The sequence below is a fragment of the Buteo buteo genome, chromosome 9 (assembly GCF_964188355.1).
Source record: "Buteo buteo chromosome 9, bButBut1.hap1.1, whole genome shotgun sequence".
NCBI lineage: Eukaryota > Metazoa > Chordata > Aves > Accipitriformes > Accipitridae > Buteo > Buteo buteo.
In genome coordinates this window covers 8,102,302-8,120,499 of record NC_134179.1, presented here as the reverse complement: position 1 = coordinate 8,120,499, position 18,198 = coordinate 8,102,302, and the positions used below count along the sequence as shown (strand labels likewise).

General features: G+C 54.0%; 2 protein-coding genes across 2 annotated transcripts; both read left to right on the top strand.

Annotated features, from left to right (window-relative positions):
- The first annotated feature begins 8,631 nt into the window (after positions 1–8,631).
- RBM7 (RNA binding motif protein 7) lies at positions 8,632–11,277 on the top strand. Its single transcript, XM_075036760.1, has 5 exons — positions 8,632–8,783; positions 8,990–9,152; positions 9,744–9,846; positions 10,171–10,264; positions 10,715–11,277. Exons 1-5 carry the CDS (start codon positions 8,688–8,690, stop codon positions 11,129–11,131), a joined length of 873 nt encoding a protein of 290 aa, XP_074892861.1. The 5' UTR covers positions 8,632–8,687; the 3' UTR covers positions 11,132–11,277.
- Positions 11,278–11,901: 624 nt separating this feature from the next.
- On the top strand, positions 11,902–17,927 carry REXO2 (RNA exonuclease 2). Its single transcript, XM_075035183.1, has 7 exons — positions 11,902–12,061; positions 12,162–12,245; positions 12,682–12,759; positions 14,802–14,913; positions 15,691–15,799; positions 16,156–16,209; positions 17,502–17,927. The coding sequence occupies exons 1-7, from the start codon at positions 11,930–11,932 to the stop codon at positions 17,629–17,631; spliced, it is 699 nt and encodes a 232-aa protein (XP_074891284.1). The 5' UTR covers positions 11,902–11,929; the 3' UTR covers positions 17,632–17,927.
- The last annotated feature ends 271 nt before the right edge of the window (positions 17,928–18,198 follow it).

The following is an 18,198-nucleotide window of genomic DNA, read 5'->3' as shown; positions in this document are numbered from 1 at the left end:
CACCATCAAAGCGTGCCTCCCTTCCCTGGGCACCCCAGCTCAGCTCTGTGCCATGTGACGGTGCCTGCGTATCTCACTTACCTCTCTTCTGGGGCGAGGGCACAGGAGGAGGGTGGGAAGGGTACCGGGGTGGGCTGGAGCAGGCTGGGGGGCTCTGGTGCTGCCGGCTGCAGAGCCCAGGACCAGCCCTAGGGCTGCTGAGGCTTAAACCCAGGTTGAGCATAGGGCCGATCCTGCACGCAAGGCATGAGCTAGCTGCTTTCAAACTGGCTCTCAGACACCAGTACGAGCCTTACTTGCAGCAGACACCAGGTAGATTTTTATCCCCAAGTCATGTCACTCAATGAGTGAAAACAGGCTCTATGGACTGAAATGTGAGCACTGCACTGGCAAAGAGCACCAGCAACAAGCCAAAGCCCCCACGCTGCAGCCGGCTACCGGGCTATGCTTTTATACACCTCAGTCGGGTATCTTAAAAAAAAAAAATAAATTCAGAGCCCGGCAAAGGCATGCATGTTCAGGCTTGGCTTTGGGGCTCAGGCTGCTCTCTGAGCCTCACTGCGAACTTGGTGATGCTCAGCGCAGAGCTGACCCCAGCGGAGCACTGGGTGATTACTCTGATTTTATCAGCGGCTCTCATCGGTCACCCTGATGTCTCCTCAGTCCTTTGGGAGGCAGGTGAGGAGCAGGGCGCGTACGCCCACCACTCCTTTTGCCCCCTTCTCTCTGTGTCCCCCTGCAGAAAGCAGACCCCTCTCCTCCTCCTGGCAGCCCCACCGGCCCCAGGTGGCTTCCTCAGGAATGGCCCTACAGAGTGTCTGGGCCTGCTGAGCCAAGAGGGAAAAGCGAGCCAAGCAACCTTCAGGAAAAATGTACACATGCCACAAGGAGTGAGAACAGAGGCCCCTTGGGAGCGAGATTTGGGGCTGGCAGGGTGGCCTTGCTGCTCACTCCCACCCCCAGCACTTTCCTTGGGGGCACAGACCAAAGCATTGCTGCGTTTTAGTTTTCAGTATCAACTTTGTTGCTGGCATATTCCCTTTTGTGAAAGCATCCCCTTGCACCCTGGCATGCGTGACAGGGGTGGTGGGGGGTGAGCCTGGGTGGGCACAGCTTGGTATAGCATGCAGGACCTCAAACTTCCCGGCTCCAAGGATTTCACAGGGGGGTAAATTCACCTCTCCTCAACCTCCCATTCCTGTTGCGGTGCTGAGATTTCAGGCGGCAGGGACAAAACCCCTGGCATCAATAGGATTTATCTCAGGGCTTCCAGCTGCAAGGTCGGGAGTGCCTGTGGTCTGCTTCGGGGACCGACAGCCCGTGGCAAAGACGCCTCTGGGGCCACCTGTGGAGTCCGGGGGAGCTCTGGCGGGGCTGGTGGCTTTAGAGACCGTTGTAGCCCAGGGTCTCAGCACCAGAGTAGCAGGGAGTGCTTGTTGTTGGCTTTGCTCTCAGAAGAAAACCTCTTTAACGTGTTCATCTTTCAAGCTGACATCCTTTTTACGCTTCATATCTTCGGCAGCTGGTTTCGCAGGAGCAGGTCTGGCCGTGCATGCGGTATGGGGAGCAGGGTTTGTTAAGCAAAGTCACCTCGGGATCTAAACCAGCGCTTATTAGTTTGAGGATGCTACGGCGGCTCCTCCGCCCGTTGCTCCTAATGACCGATCTTTAAAAAAGCAAAGGCCAATTATATAGATTCGGAGTCGGTAACGAGCCTAAAACTGTTTGATCATTTCGGCTCCCGCTGGGCGAGCGGGAAGAGGACGAGATGCTGCGGGCACCCGCCGCTGCGCGAAGCGCAGGGCTCTGCTGCCTCTTCGTGGCGGCGATGGCAAAGGAAGGAGGCGGCCGCCGCCGCGTCCCGTCTCACCCCCCCGCCGCTCCCCGGTCCCCGGGACGGCGGGTGAGGGGCTGTGGGTGCCCACGCCGCAGGTGGGGACCGCCCGTCAGCACGGTGCAGGCAGGGGCGCAGGGTTTGCGCCGGCTCTGGAGGCAAAAGCCGGGCGCCAAGGCTGGGAATATTCTGGTTTTCGGGGCGAGGAGGTGAAATTGCAGTTTTCCAAGGGAAACCTGAAAAAAATAAAAGCAACAAAATCACTGAGACGGAATGGAAATTTTGACAGGTGCTGCTCGTGGACTGACAGCGATTCCTCCTTCCTGCGGGAGAGACAGGGACAGTCCTCTGCCAGGGCATCTAATGGCCTTAAAACTTCCTTGCCACATTATATTACCAAACACGCCGACTTCAATCTGCTATTAAGAAGTAAATGTGTCGGATGCCCCAAGACTGTTTACAGAACTGTTGGGCTGCGACTGCTGGTGATACTGGCTCACACTGTATGGGGTCATCGCTGTCAATTACTGTAAAGCTGGGACATGTAATGTAATCCCAGGGATTGCCATTAATTATGGTCATTCGTACAGGGGATTGTGGGGCTCAGGGGCTGCTGGGGGGATTTCAATAGCAAGTCATTATGGAAGAAGTAAAGCTCGGTGCAAAAACAGAGAGCAAGAGCAAGCCCTGCTCATGAACAGGAGTGTGTCCAGCTGGCACCTGGAGCAGAGGATGCAGGAGGGAGGTTAAAACCACAAGTACAACGGGGACTGCACAATGTGTGGCGGGAGGAGCGAGCAGCAGAGCTTGCTCTCAGCAGGATGGACACTCCAGCGGTCTTCACGGACGCAGACATTTACTGGCGTTGTTTTGACCCTCAAAAGCGTTTGAAATAATTTTACAGCCTAAGCGACAGCTAGGGATGGCCCAACACATTTCAGGTGCAAAACCTGAGGGGCCTGTTTAAAATGTTCTCCTTGGGCAAGTACCTACCCCGAAGTGCTGGGTGACGTCTACAGCACTGTTTGCAGGGCTGCCCTCGGGCTGCACGCTGCTCGGTGTGTGCCCCAGTGCACAGCAAGCTGTGTGCTGTACAAATGCACATGCACACACTTTAAAAAAAAAAAAAATATATAGGCATGTGTGTCTATCTATGCACACAGGCTACTGCCAGCTGGAGTTGCTCCACGGTTTCTGGGAACACCGTCAAATCCAGGTTGGGTAGGGGTTGGTAGGGGGCCAGTGCCTCTGCTCCAGAAGCAGGCATTGCCCCTGCCCACGGGCAGGGCTGGGGGCTCTGTGATGGCTGCAGGAGCTGCCCCTGGGCTGGGCTGCTGCCAGAAAGCTCCGGGCATCGGGGAGCCCTGCCCAGGGCTGCACTGTGGGTCCATGGCAATTGGGATTGCGTTTTTGGGTTAGGCAAAGCACAGCCCGACAGGGCTGCCAGATGTTTCTGTCCCGGGGCACGGTCTCCATCCTCGCCAGGATGGTCTTCCCCCCACTCCGTACCAGATAGGCTGAGGGGTAATACCCTGTTAGACGTCGGCTGCAGCCCCACCATCTACCAGTTTCTGTCCGCTTGTGAGCAAAGAACATCACCTTGGACTATGCAGACCAGAACCGCCGGGAGCTGGAGAAGTGGCTGAAGAATGAAGCGGAAGCCTTCGACTGGAGGCCAGTGGTGAAATACGTTTGAGCTGGAAGGGGACAGGCAAGGCTGGCTTCCTACCGCCCTGCCACCAACCACGGCATACATGAAGTCGCAGGCACAGATGCTAAAGAAGCACATAAGGAGCCTTCATATATTTATTTTTTGTCTACTTGCTGGGGAGAAGTGGGCTGCGAAAGAGGAGAAACTGAGAAAGAAGGTGAGGCAGGTTCTGAAGTGCGACATGACCAAAGCCAACCCTGTGGACCCTGCGTCCCTGCCTCTTGCTGACTGCCTCCTCTCCACCCTCCACTTGAAGGCCGCCTGCAAGGACCTGGCCACCTTCCGCAGCGGCCTGAGAAATGTCAGTGCCCTTGTGAAGCCAGGGGGCACCTGGTGATGGTGACCATCCTCCAGGAAACCTACTATGCCTTCAACAAGCAGGTTTTCTCGTGCCTCTGCCTGGAGAGAAACGTGGTGGAAGAAGCTGTGGAGGGCACTGGCTTTGACGTGAAGTTCAGTGAGGTCCAGTCATACCTGCCCGGCGATGTCCACGCAGACCGTGAAGCCCCATTGAGCCTTGTGGCAGGCAGGTGTGCCTCCATCACCGGATAGCACATGGGCACTGGGGAGGAAAACAGCAGAATGTCTGGTTTCAAAAAGCCCTGCTGATGTAACCCACAGCCTCTTAGCCCTTTATTTGAAAGCAAATCAACTCACGAGTGCTATAAGAGTGTCTGCGGGCTGGGATTTATGCACTGCACACAGCACCAGCCCTCGAAGCCCCGGCTGCACACCAGCAGCCCAGGGTCGGGGTAACCCCGCCAGCTTGCCCCAGCCCAGAAACAGGAATTGCACCCAAGCCCCTTCCCTCCCATCCTCCCACATTGGAGCAGAGCTTCTGAGAAGCTTCCCTCTTCCAGCCACGATGCCCCTTTTTTGAGGCCAAAATCCATTCTTATGGGGAAAAGTTTGGCTGCAAAGGCAGTGAGATTGTTCAAACCCAGATCTGTTTCTGATTTCTGTGCAAACCCTGCGTGCTCTGTCTGAAAAGTGCAGGGGCTGGGGGGGGGAAGAAAAGGGTGCTGTCAAGGGGAGCAGCATGCCTTGCACCCAGATCATCCCCAGCACTCCCAGAACCAAGAGCACCTGCTGATCTTTTCAGTAAACCTGTAAAAATTGTTCAACAAAATGCTGCCACCCCAGCAATACATAGCTGCCAGCTGCCGGCACGCACACAGGAACAGGACAGAAAGGGTTGACAGATGGAAATGATGCTCTCCCCAAAGCAACCTCCCCCGGTTCGCAGCACCTCGCAGCACGCATACTCAGTTGTTCTCCCATGCTTACAGCCAGCCTGCGACACACCAGAGATTTGTTTTAGAGATACTCGAGCCTAGACATTTTTAATAATAATATCAGCACACTCAGCATGCCTCAGTTCTCAGCAGTTTTTTGGAAGAAATGTTTGGGATTTGTTGCTGAAACTTCTCTTCCTCTCTCTCATACTGATCTTCTTTTAGGGTAGTTTTGGTTCAAGAGTGAGAAGAAATAGGGACATACGAAATTTTCTCGCTGAATATACACAGATCAAGTCCCGTCACAAATCTTACTGCTTCTGACAGAAGAGGCTGGCATGAAGTAAGAGGGAGAGCGAGTGATACAGCCCAGGAGGGAGACGAAAGGTTGAAAGGAGTCACGGTCCCCAAGTACCACATAAACTCCACAGCACCCAGCAAGCCCAGGTAGGCACCAGAGGGGTTCAGCCTCCTCTCTGTCCAGCCGCCTTTTAGTTTCTTGGTACGAACCCAATAAAAAAGCCCAACCCGCTAAAGTCTTTAGGGCTGTAGGGTAATGTCGGCACCAGTTACAGACTTACTAAGGTCATTAGATGTAATTGTATGCGACCCCCGAAGTGCAGACTGGAGATGCCATGTCAGCGAGACGAGGATCATGTCAGTGATACCGCCAGCTCGGGCTCTGCTTGGCAGGACTGTCCCCAGAGCCACTGGGACGCCCTGTGCAAGCAGTGCAGGTTTTTGGCACTGCCACAAGTGCCTGGAATGGCCTCATTGCCCAGCTCCACGAAAGGGAGCTGAAAACCAGAGGATGCTCAGAGGCAGATCAGGACCTCTGATGCTCGCTACTTAACGCCAAATGTAAGGCCACTGTTTCCATAAAGACCTCCGCGCCTGCCAGCGCAGCGCAGTAAAGGCAGGAAATGCAGCAGCTGCTGACATGTTCTCTGGAAATAACATGCCCAGGTCTTGTAGCGCTGGCGTCTTTAATCGCTGTTTAACTGTTCGAACATCGGCATCGCTGGGGATTTTTATGGTCTGTTTAAAAAGCACAATGATTCCCTTCACGGAGACGTTTGTAGCTACAATTACCCTTCTGTCGCAACCTGCCAGGAGTCATTGAAAGCCTTTCCCAGCTAAGAGGCCAGGCGGTATTCCGCCTGCCACTCGCTGACAGCAATCATGGTGGCACCTAAGGAAGCAAGGTGGGCACAGGCCGCACTGGTGCCAGGAAGACGATGACCCGGGCGATGACTGGCTCAGCTCTCCCCTCGCCTGTGCAAGCTTTGGGAACAGGAGGACACAGCCCACACGACGGAGATGGTGTAAAAAGATGGCAGCCTGCCTTCCCAGACCCTGCCTTTCCTTCCTCACCTCGCCCTCCTCCTCTCGTAGGGGGTGACTTGCCCCCACTCACCCCATGCCTGAACATGCAGCCAAAGCAGCGAATCAAAACCGGTGACTGAAGCTCAGTTCATTCGGCAGTAACCGCAGCTGCTATCTTTGTCAGCTCATCTCCCTCTCCGTACAGCTGTCAATCAGCCCCTGGATGTTCGACAGCCGTAATGAAAATGGCATGTGGGGATCAGGAGTGCTGTTTTTGCATTAGCTGGCAGGACCCCTCCTTCCAGGCTCTCGGGAGAAAGGACCATCATTTGCAATGTCTTTGTCTGACAGATCTTGCTATCGTGGGGTGTAATTATGGGTACCCGCTTTCTGGCTGCAGGGAATTTTCAGGCATCCGCTTTCGATCAAGTGGTCCCATCACCACAGTGCCTTCAGCCTCTCGGAGAAGCCAGGGAGGTGGCCAAGCCACCAGAGGAGTAGGAGCGCAGTTAGGCGAGAGGGAAGGCGCAGCTGATGCCTGCAACTGGTGCTGGGGACAGAGGCTGCATGGCAGGCACGCGATGGCCAAGATGACCGAGTGGCCACTGGGCTCCTGCACCGCACAGGAGGGCTGAGCCAGAGCCCCGAGCTGGGAGATGTGGGGAATCTACAGCTTAAGGGCAGTAACCAAGAAGGCAGGCCAAGAAAGAGGTGCAAGGCACAAGCGCAAGCAATGATGTGGGGAGGACTAGTCGCTTGTTTTGTCTCCGGCGTGGAACTGGTCGAAGCTCTCGCAATATATAAGAGCACCTGTGTATTAAGAGTGAAAATAGGCAGCTGAAGAATGTGTTTTGCCCCCCCAAAGCAAAAAAGCTTTCTGGTTTTCCATTTTGCTTCTTTGAAGAGCAGAAAGGGCATAAAATAGTAACACAAAAAGGGAAAAAAGCGCAACAGAATTACAAGAGCATGCCTGTGAAAAACCTGAAATAGTTCTCCGTTCTCTCATTGCTCATTTTTTCAGGTCTGGGCTGTGCGAGGCTGCGATGGGCAGCGCCTGAGCCTGTCGGCACCTCATGTGGGTCCCTGAACGTGGCTGCCTATGGCCCACTGCGCAGGGCCACAGTGCTTGCTGGAAGTTGCCTGGCACACGGGGAGCAAGCCGACGGTGGTGCGAATGCTACACACACTTCTAGCCAAGCCCAAGGGGACCCAGAGAGGAAAAAAAAGAAAAAGCAGAGGGAAGTAAACGAGGCTCCAGGGAAATTAAGGCAAAGTGGAAGTCCTGGCAGAGCGAGGTAATAATTTCCTTTCTGAATGAGTAACTGTTTAGAATGTAACCAGGCGAACACGATTAAACCAAATGAATATAAATTCTAGGTGCGGTAGCAAGTAATGAAGTGAAGAAAATGAACAGCACCTAATTAACAAGAAAATAGGATCTGCCATAACGCGTTGGAATCTAATGAAAAATGAAGGCTCGACTTCCCCTTTCAAAATTTTCCCAGATGGAAAATACCCCTGTGCTACATCCAGCATCTTCTGAAATAGCCAGGCGATTACAGTCGCTGGGAAGAACTGTCCTGGATCAAGCGCCAGGGGCAGGGGAGCTGTTTTGCAAAATACTTGCAGAAGTGAAGTAGCTGGGAGACGACTGTCCAGCGCTCTGCCCAAACACGAACCCAAGAGCGGCCCCTTCACCTAACAGTCTAACGGAGGAGGGCCAAGCCGCCCTCCCCAGTTAGCGTGGCTGCGGGAGGCAGCCCTCGGGACACAGGCGGCCATCGCAGTATGGTGGCAATAAAACCAGGCGGCGGCACAAAATGCACCGTTCTCTTGCTGGCTTCACCTAGGCTTCTTCTCCCGCTGTTACTTTGACGACGCAAAGTGAGGTCCACGCTCCATTCCGGAGGCCTGCCATCAGTGCAGCTAAGCGCACTCGCGGCGGGAGGGTGTCCGGCCCTACGGGGCGCGGCTGGGCTCCCCAAGTATCAACTCATAAGAGAGAAAAGGGTTAGGAGCCCACAGCGACGACGTCCCCAGCTTTCCGCCGCAAGCCTCCGGGAATCGACAGCCTTTGCAGGCTTCCCTACCTGCAAACAACTAACTTGGGGGTTTTGAAATCTCTGTCACCGTTTTGGAAAAGTCGCCTTTGACCAGAACGGCCGCTCGGCTGAGGCTGGGGCAGCCACGCCTGCTGCAGCGAACAACTCTGGTCCGATACGCAGGGCTGACGGTAAGTTACGACTTCAGCACCGAGGGCCTGGAGGGAACGGGCCAGCGCCCCGCCGCAGGCACCGGGCCCACCGAGCCCGCAGCTGCCCGCCGCTTCGCTCGAGAGACGGGCGGGCCGGTTCCCGGGCCTCGGGCTCTCCCCACCCCCCGTCTCCCGCCGCCGAACACCGGCTCCACCGGCTCCGCCATCGCCGCCAGCCCCGCCCGGTCCGGCCCGGTCCCCCTCGGCCAGGCCCAGCGGAAGGGGCGGGGGCGGGGGCGCGGACGCTGACGCGGCGACGTCACGGCGCAGGCGCCTGCGCAGAGGCGTGCGTCGGCGCCGCTGAGCGCGAGCTGCCCGGCCGCGGCGATGGGGGCGGCGGCGGCCGAGGCGGATCGGACCCTTTTCGTGGGGAACCTGGACCCCAAGGTCACCGAGGAGCTCATCTTCGAGCTGTTCCACCAGGTACCGGCCGGCAGCCGAACCCCTTTCCCCCGCCCGGCCGCGCTTTATAGCGGGGGAGGCCGCGGCCGCTATGGCCGGGCCTGCCCCGGCGAGGGAGGGTACGGCGGCCGGCGGAGGACAAACTTCCGGGGACAAACCGCCCGGCCCCAGCTTTTCGGGGAGCTGCTCCATTTCTCCTCTCACGCCTTTCGTTCCTTGCCTCGCAGGCGGGTCCGGTGATTAAAGTGAAGATCCCGAAGGACAGAGACGGCAGACCCAAGCAGTTTGCGTTCGTGAATTTCAAACACGAGGAGTCGGTCCCCTACGGGTTGAGCCTGCTGAACGGCATCAAGCTGTACGGGAGGCCCATCAAAATCCAGTTCCGATCAGGTACCCGCCAAAAGAAGCACTAAGTAACCCACTTATGAGAGAAAGAGAAAGCAAAATTGCCGTCGGCTGCCCCTTCCCAAAGCCCAGCAGACTGACACGGGGTGGGGTAAACTGCACTGGCTTCTCATCCAGCGGTCACTCACATAACAGCCAGTGCTGGTTTCGTAGCAAGTTGGTGTCAAGCAGGTGTGTGATCTTGTCCCTGTACTTCCCCCCTAGCACCTTTCCATCAGTTACGGCCAGGTGCAGTCCAGGAGCTGAGCCTTCTGTTGGGTTAGTTTTCTGGTGCTTCACTGGTACCCTTGAAGGCCATTCGAAATCGTCACGCAGGCAGTGAAAGCCGTCCCTGATGTCATTTGAATGAGGCATGTAGGCCAGAACATCGCTGCCCAATTGCATCCTTCCCTGCGGGTGTTAAGAGAGTTGCGGTGTCTTGTTCTGGGGACTGGATGACGTGTTTTTGCAGGCCACTGAGGAAACTCAAGAGCTAATTAAGCACGTGGCAACTGCTAGCGCCTTGCAAGTTCACTTCATACCCAAGTTCTTCTAATTCACGTATGTCAGTCTTGCGGAATGTTTCTTTCTCTTCAGGGAGCAGTCATGCATCTCAGGACGGCAATCCATCTTTGTCCCCGCATGGAGCCGCCAACACCAGCCCCTCTGGCGCGCCGCATCCGGCATCAAACTGCAGCAGGTACGAGTCCTGTCAGCACACACCGTAGGTACCTGCACGTAGTTTGAAGCAGAAAAGAGCATTTGCGCATTTTGCTGTGTTCCTGGCTCTCTTCCCCAGCGCAGTTTGCTTGCTCTTCCCTATGGAGAAAATCCTTGAGTTCTTAGTGCCCTTGGTACCCTTTTTAGTGCCTGAAATCCGAACACCAAAAGAAGACCGTTGCGTTTTAACGCAAGCGCGGAAAAGGTCCGTTGAGGCAAAGTGGGGAGGGCGCTGCCAAGTGCGCAACACAAGTGCTAGTCTTGAGTTTAAGGCTGAAGCTCCTGACCTTTTTTTTTTCTGCAGATACGACAGGAGTCCTGATGGTGCGGTAGCAGCGGGATTCTCGTCAGCGCAGCGGTCTCTGCCATCGGCCGATAACCTTCAGAGACAAGCAGTGGTAGGCTGCTTGCTTGTGCTAACAGCATCTGACCCTGCAGTGGCCCATGGCTGACAGATGACACGTGACAGAGTTGTCTCTGATTTTGAGTACTTGTTTCTTGTAACGATTGTGAGAGGTTGTGGGAGTGTACTTTTGGAGTGTTGAAATGACAGTTCTGGAACGTTTAGGGCTTCTGCCGCCAAGGTGGTTAACAGCGGGGAGAGCTTTGAGCTTCGGCTGTAGGTGAAGCAGTCGGTAATAGCTGCTCTGTAAGTTAGCGTCTAGTCTCGTGTCCAAACCAGCAACTTTTGTTTTTCCCCTGTATTTACGGTGTTGTTAATGTGTGATTCAGAGGCCATTGTGGGGGTTAGTGTTTCTCTGGCCCCCATCCCCTGGAAAGGTTCAAGCACGCTGCTGGGAAGTGAGTGCCCCAAATCCGCTGACCCTTTTCCTCTCTTCTCTTTCCAGATGAACAGCGCCATGTGGCAGCAACCTCAGTTTGGGGGGAAGTATGAGCAGCCTGGCTTCCCCGTGCCTGCCTACCAGCACGCTCCCCATGCTTTTCACCCCTCGCCGGCCTCCCAAATGCCGCGGCGCCCAGAGGTGCCGGCCCAGCGCAAGGGCAGGCTGAGCGCCCACCCCTACCACCCAGACAGCAGGCACTTCGTCCGCGAGCAGCGCTTCGGGGAGCGGGGACCTGACTACGGCAGGGGCAAGAGGGAGGAGTACGGCTTTGAGGAGAGGGGGCACGATGCCGAGCATCACTACCGGGGGGGCAGAGAGGAGCCTGCTTATGAAGACAGGCACCGGGATGGCTGGAGCCACGACTATGACTACCGGAGGGAGAGCTACAGAGAGGCCAAGTGGCACCCGTCGCGGCATTAACGCCCGTTCAACGGGCTCGTAAAGAACTTGGTGGCAAAGCCCAATCTGTTTCTTACCGTGTATATGTATAAAAAAACCCCAAACCTAGCCCACCCAACTCATCAAAGTTACCTTTTAATGTTTGTAAAGCGACTAGCAGCAAGCTCTCCTGCCGCAGCCAGTGCCTCAGTTTTAAATGTGTTTGTTAACCTGACACCTCAGGGCTTTTTGCGGGGCGGGGGGTGGACAGGGACCCCCAAAGTGCCAGAATTTCAGAGAAATGGCCACTGCAGGGAAGCCGGTGTTTTGGTGGGGTGGGGTGGGAGGGGTCTGTCTCTGTGCTGGATGCAGGGTGCATCCCCTGAGAGGGACTCGAGGTGGGAGGGATGCTTTCTGGCTTCTTTGATATTTTGGGCGGCGTTTTGGGGGCAGGATAGCGGGGCGTTCCTTGTCGGGGAGAGGAGCATTAAAAGCCTCCCTGGAAAGAACCCGGGCCGGAGCGGAACCGTCCTCGTTTCAGCCCTGGGCAGCAAAACTGGCTCCGTTTAACCGGAGCCGCTCGGCGGCCAGGGCATCCCCTGGATCTCTCCGGGTTTATCCGGGGTGGGGGGGAGGACTCGGCCGCTCCGCCGTCCGCGGAGCATCTTCCCGGGATCCCCCCGCCCTCCTCCTCCTCCGCCACGTCCCTGGAGGCGGCGGCCGCGCCTACATCTCCCACCGGCCTCCGCGCCCGCCGCCCACGCCCGCCGGGGGCGTGCCGGCGCCGCGGGGCCTGCCGGGAGTTGTAGTGCGGCGGCGGCGCTTTGCGGCCCGGCGGCGATGCTGGGCGGCAGCCGCGCTGGCCTGGGTCGCCTGCGGAGCTGCGGCGGGCGGCTGTGGCGGGGCCGGCGGCGGGCGGCGGCCATGGCCGGCGGCGGAATGGGGCAGCGGATGGTCTGGGTGGATCTGGAGGTGCGGGGCGAGGGGAGGGGAGGCGGAGCGGGGCGGGGGGCGCGGGCGGGCGGCGGCCGCGCTGACGGTGCCGCTCCCCTCCCTCCCCTCTCCGCGGCAGATGACGGGCCTGGACGTGGAGAAGGACCAGATCCTGGAGATGGCCTGCCTCATCACCGACTCCGACCTCAACGTCCTGGCCGAGGTGAGGAGGAGCAGCCGCCGGGCCGGGCCGGGCCGGGCCTCGCCCCCGGGGCCCTGCGGGCTCCCCGGCCTTGCCCGGCCGGCACCCGGGGCGCGCTCGGCCCTTGCTTCCCGGGGGAAGCTGGAGAAAATAACAGCCGGGCAGCGGCCCTCGGCCCTTGGGCCCCGCTGCTGGGGCGGGGGGGGGCGGCCCCTTGCTCCGGCCGCCTGGGCATCTACTGCTCCGAAGCGGGCGCCTCGGGCCCAGACGCGAGTGGGGGGACAGGGTGGATGCTGCTCTGCCCCCCCCGAGCTGCCGCTGCGTACCTACCCTCCAAGCAGCTGCTTCCCCGACTCCCTAAATGGCGGGGGGCCGCTGTGCGTGGCAGCGTTGCCTCTGGAGACTGCGAGTGCTTGATACTAAGCTGTGTTTCGTTACCTTTCTCTCTTCCTGACAGGGCCCTAACCTTATCATTAATCAGCCCGACGAGCTGCTGGACGGCATGTCCGAGTGGTGCAAGGAGCATCACGGGAAGGTAACCCTTCTAGAGCGGTCACGCTGCAATTTCTCTTGTCTTTGCCTTGGTGAGAGTGACGTATAATTCAGAATTATTAGTTGCGGTACAGTCACCTAAAAAGAGACAGCTCCTGTGCTGAACAGTTTGCAGTCAAACAGAGGAGATAAAGAATGGGAGACAGTAAGTATCATCCTTATTTCGTAGCGAGGAGCTGACGCGTAACGTTTTGCCCAAGGTCTCGCAAGTCATCTGTGGCACAGCTGCGGATTGCTTTCCTGTATCTTTAGTTGTCCTCCTGTATCTCAGCTGCAAGATGGCCCCGAAGCAGCCTGTGCTTTGTAGCCTAGTTTTTAATAAGTTTGAATAGTGCTGGAAGCAACTTTCTGACTTGAGAGCCAGAAGCATCAGCAAAGGCCAGCAGCTAGTGAGTGCTCCCCTGACATGGCTGGAGCAATGGCACACGGGAGAGCTGCAGGCAGGGCAAGGCAAGTGTCAGTGGGCCTGGGAATGGGATCCCTCTCTCGGATGTGTGGCACTGGCTCCCGTCTTCAAAGGCAGAAGGCTCAGCGCCTGCCTCTCGGCATGAGGTTAAGAAGTCGGGTTCAGCTCCCCAGTCTGCTTGCTGAGCTGTCGGCTGTGGCGTGCCTCTGCCGGAGTCCCAGCTGTAGGCTGGGTTGGATGGACTCCTCTGATAGCTCCTCCCGGTGAAGTCTGTTCCGTGTTGCGTAAAATAGTTCAAAGAATAATTCTGATGGGAGAGGGGAAGAGGTGGCTTGAAGTCCCAAGTAAGTACAGGGGCAAGGTCAGCGTAGAACGGTCCAGAGCTGACAAGATGCAGATTTATCGCTGCAAAGTTAGGTACTTGTAGAATGCGACAGGCCCATTTACTGTAAACGCTGGATGGTTATTTTTGCCCGTCCCCTCGGCGCCGTAAGCGCAGTGTATTTTTTTGCCGAAAGCTTAACTTTTGGAGTGAGAGATTACTTTTAGTTCTTTTAGCCACCAAAGAAAGCTTCCTCCTTGCTGGTAGCAAGAAAACGAATGGATTTTCCAATCCCTGATTATGAATTGAAATTCAAGTTAGTTTTCAATTAAAGGCTGAAGTTTTAAGACACCCATAACCCCTCCCCTCCTCCCCCTTCGGCATCTCACTCTCCCCGGGAAGGATTAGCAAGAGTTTGGAAAATGAATATTAATTTACCGTGATGGGTGCTTTTCCCCTTCTCCAGTTGAGGACTCAAACTCGGCTTCAGTTCACGAGTGAATTGAAGATGGTAGCATACGTTATCGCTGCTCCTGAGGAGCTACTTATTTTTAATTGACTAAGAAAAGAGAAGCAATTAGAATATAGATGAAAATGCAGCCACATAATGAATTTTTTAACCACCACTTGGATCTGTCAAGTAGATTTTTGCGGCACAGTCGTGGAAATATATAGCGTAGCCAGATGGAAATAAATCACTGAGAACACTTGGAGCAGATTTGACATTTAACTGTTGAAAAAAAAGAAAGAACGAACTTTTCTGATTTATAGGAATCTTGATAAACACTTAAGCCACAACTCCTGATTATTTCTCTTTATTTATACCTACTGCTTTGCGCTGGGGAGGTGAATGCCTCTGCTTCAACAAAGAGAAATCTAATACTTTCCTGGGTCACATATGTACAGGTGTATAAACAAGACTTGCATAACATCTCGGTAGTTGAGAACCACCCCTGGAAAGTACAGTGACCAGGAAAGAAAAAAAAATCCAAACCACTAAAACCCACGGGAACATCAGGGTTGTTAGGACTATGCTACGGTCGCCTTTACTTGTGCTAATTTTTACTTGCTGAGCGGCACCCTGCACATCAGTCAGATCTGCTTGTGGCGATGCCTGGAGAGAAAAAAAGGCGAGGGGACGTCCCAGAATATTGAAACACAGATTTCAGTTGGTACTTCTGGGCACGCTGGGGAACAACCAATGCTTGAAGGGTTGACCTTTTGCTGTTGAGCATTTCTGGAAGTATCTTTCCTGGCAGTGTATTTCTGATTTATGATGGATGGCTCTTTTTTGCAGTCTGGCCTTACTAAGGCTGTGAAGGAGAGTAAAATTTCATTGCAGCAAGCGGAGTATGAGTTTCTCTCCTTTGTACGACAACAGACACCCCCCGGTCTCTGTCCTCTCGCAGGTAAAGTATGTTCTTTCTTAACAGTAACAATACCATCCCTCCTGCGACTCCTGGCCAGATGCCGAAAGGCCCGCTGATGTATGTGGCAGGGATGCTTTAGTTTTTCTAAGCCGAGATCTAGCATGCAAATCAAAACCTTTTTAGTAAGGAGAGGTTCAGTAATGGCATCATCCGTTCTGCAGCTTCCCTAAAGCAAATACTGCACATCATTGCTGCGGGAAACTTCAATTCTTCTTTGCAATAATGTTTCTGTGTATGGTTATAATTGGGGCAGGCCACTTAACTGCTGACAGCAATCTGTGACCATAAAATCTGAGCAGTGAACCCAGCGGCGTCTTTTCTTCCCTGTGTATCAACCCAAACGCCAAATATGAATCTGCCAAACGTCCTGCTACCTGGAGCTACATTCAGGACGTTCACGTACGGTCTTGGGACTGATGCTAAGTGAAATGAATAGCAATGCCTGTTGTCACTTTGCGGAAAACCCAATGCTTGCATAGTACTTTGATACGTATCTGTGCGACAGAAATTGTAGGAGTAGTCACTGGAGAATTAACAGAGGGATTACGTTTTTAAACAGCGTGTGATCCTGCAATGAAAATCTGACAAACCTTTGCAATCATATTTACTAGAAAATGGGATAAACGAGCTGCTTGCGAATAGCTTTTCATACCCTATGATCTTTCCCCAGCTCGCTTAGCCTGCTTCTCGTTTAGATGTCGTTCACAGTAGCTTTGTAACGTCTTTGAAGAAACACCTTGTTTTGTGTCTTTGTAGGTAACTCTGTTCATGCAGATAAGAAATTTCTTGACAAATACATGCCTCAGTTCATGAGGCATCTTCATTACAGGATCATTGATGTGAGCACTGTCAAAGAACTTTGCAGGTAAACGTTCCCCAAATTAAGCAGTCCTTATGAAAGGTAATCTAGGGAAGCCTGTTAAGTGGCACTAACGCGCGCTCTTCTAAAACAAGGTTAAAAGCTGCTGGGAGAGGGCTGCCTGCCACCGCCACCTCGTTCTTTCATCTGTTCTGTTCGGGCGGATGCGCAGAATGAGCCGTGGAGTACTCTGTGAGTGGCGCGCTCTGGAGCTTGCAGCACGTTGACTCCCAGGGTTGTGGCTTCTCTGGATGCCAGGGAAGCCGAAATTCTTTCACCGATTGTAACAAACCTGCACAGCCACCGGACATATTTTTGAACCCCAATTTCCTTTTTTAAGTGGCACTTTTTTCCACTTGCAGACGCTGGTATCCAGAGGAATACGAGTTTGCACCAAAGAAGGCGGCTTCTCACAGGTGAAGTTTCTACTTTTGTCAATACCAGAGCAGGGCTTGTTGGGCAGACACTGTGCTCTTCGCAAGCAGAGTGTGGAGCTTCCTCTGAATTCCCGGCCTGCCGCTTCTAATGCAGACAATGGCAGAGGCCGTGTGCTTCTGCTCCCTGACGTTTGTATCCTCCTGTCTGAAGCCTGGTTAGTGTAGGGAAAGGGATTATTAAAACACAGAGAATCAGAAGTTTCCTTATCTGCTCTGATTCACTCTGTTTGCTATTCAAGCCAAGACGCTTGTTTGGCAACATAGATACATCTGTCACTTCTTAGACGTCACGGTGAGAAGGCACATGAAAATGGTAGCCTAACAATGGGTTTTATCTGTCCTTCTTTGGGGCAGAGTTGTTCGCAGAGACACTAAAATTGGAAGACTGTAAATGGGGAGATGAGAGTTCTGTTCCTGGCTGTCTTCCTGAGGTCGTCATGTGTCAGGGAGCTCATTCTCCTTCCTGTGGAAGGGTTTAATTTTGAGTTACTCTCCTGCAAGCATCTGAGGCATCCCTAAAAGTTGCAGTTGCCTCGAGGTTTTGCAAGAAAAGATCCTGCACAATATTAACACATATTTCTAGAAAGCCACATTTTCTGCTTCTTCTGAACAGAGGAGACAGTGGGTCCTGTGGGATCCATAGGTTTTGATAAGTCCATATATACCATGTAAGTGCATCCATTTTGCTCTTTCATCTGCGCAGACTAAACGTAGAAAAAAGCGCAAGACACCTGGGTGTTAAAGTGTCTGCGGTGGACTTTCTGTAGGTGCTGTTTGGTACTTAGAGCTACGACTGTCCTAAACGACAGTGAAAAGGAGCCACTGAACCTTTACTTCTCTGCTTCGATGTGGCCATGCTTGGCAGGAGGGGCGGCTCTGGTATGAAAAGAGAAGGCAGGGGTGACTGTTGCAGAAGCCAGAAGCAGGCCAAGGCAGGAGCTGAAAGCAGGTCTCTGGAGCCCTTGTCTTGGGTTGAATTGGTTTTAGTACTCGAAGCTGTCGAACCTGTTGGCTTTCAGGAGCTTCCATGTCCCACGGTGACGTAAACTAATAAGCTGTGTGTTACTCCCTGGCGTGCCAGCGCTGGTGGACTTCTTTTGCTTTCTACGTACCCGAGACTAGTGAGGGTGGGTTTTATTTCTGACAGATGTGCGATCTGTGCATATCAGACCTTGATTTCTTACAGCCTGGAGTTTTTCAGAAGCGCTAGAATCCAGATGTAGCTGAAGATGTGCACAGGCGTTTTGAAACCCTCTTTAATTCTCTTTCAGAGCACTTGATGACATCAGGGAAAGCATCAAAGAACTTCAGTTCTACAGAGATAGCATCTTCAAGAGGAAAACGGATGAAAAGAAAAGGAAACTAATAGAGAATGGAGAAAGCGATAAAACTGCCAGCTGATTTCTCATCTTACCCTGCCATCCCGCAGCACATACTAGATGCGTCTCCTGGTTCTTTTCTGTTTGCCAGTCTCTCCAGAAGCTGCACCCTTCGGTTACCTTGTTTCTTAACAGCTGTTAAAATGCAGATGGAAGCCTGAGTTACTGCTTCTTTGTGGTTTGAGCAAGGATCGACACGCTCGAGCCTCAGCAGCGTCTGTCTTTGTATGTACTAGGTAAAACATGCTGTTTGATACTCCTCTTCATCCAGTTTTAGATTCAGTCTTTCACTACACAATAAAAACAGTTCTGTTGAAAGATGGTGTTTTCATACAGCCTTTCTTTTTTGCTCGTCATAGGCTGCTAGGTGAACCAGCCTCTTGCGGGTTTGCGAAATAAAAACTACCATGTGGGTAGCATCTGCGTGCAAGGGAATGGCACGAGCCGCTTGATTTATGAGCGGGCAGGTGACATTTCCATTAGCACAAACCCTAAAGTGCTGTGGGTCCTTCAGGTCAGGATGGAGTGTATTGGTTTGGCAGCTATATCAGCCTTTGCTAATCACTTTGGAAGTGTCTAGCCTATAACA

Excerpts from the sequence above, each read along its gene's own strand:
- RBM7 (XM_075036760.1), top strand. The coding sequence starts at position 8,688 with ATGGGGGCGGCGGCGGCCGAGGCGGATCGGACCCTTTTCGTGGGGAAC. Across the intron at positions 8,784-8,989 it reads TCTTCGAGCTGTTCCACCAG|GCGGGTCCGGTGATTAAAGT; the intron begins GTACCGGCCGGC and ends CTTGCCTCGCAG. Across the intron at positions 9,847-10,170 it reads CCGGCATCAAACTGCAGCAG|ATACGACAGGAGTCCTGATG; the intron begins GTACGAGTCCTG and ends TTTTTTCTGCAG.
- REXO2 (XM_075035183.1), top strand. The coding sequence starts at position 11,930 with ATGCTGGGCGGCAGCCGCGCTGGCCTGGGTCGCCTGCGGAGCTGCGGC. Across the intron at positions 15,800-16,155 it reads ACTGTCAAAGAACTTTGCAG|ACGCTGGTATCCAGAGGAAT; the intron begins GTAAACGTTCCC and ends TTCCACTTGCAG. Across the intron at positions 16,210-17,501 it reads AAGAAGGCGGCTTCTCACAG|AGCACTTGATGACATCAGGG; the intron begins GTGAAGTTTCTA and ends ATTCTCTTTCAG.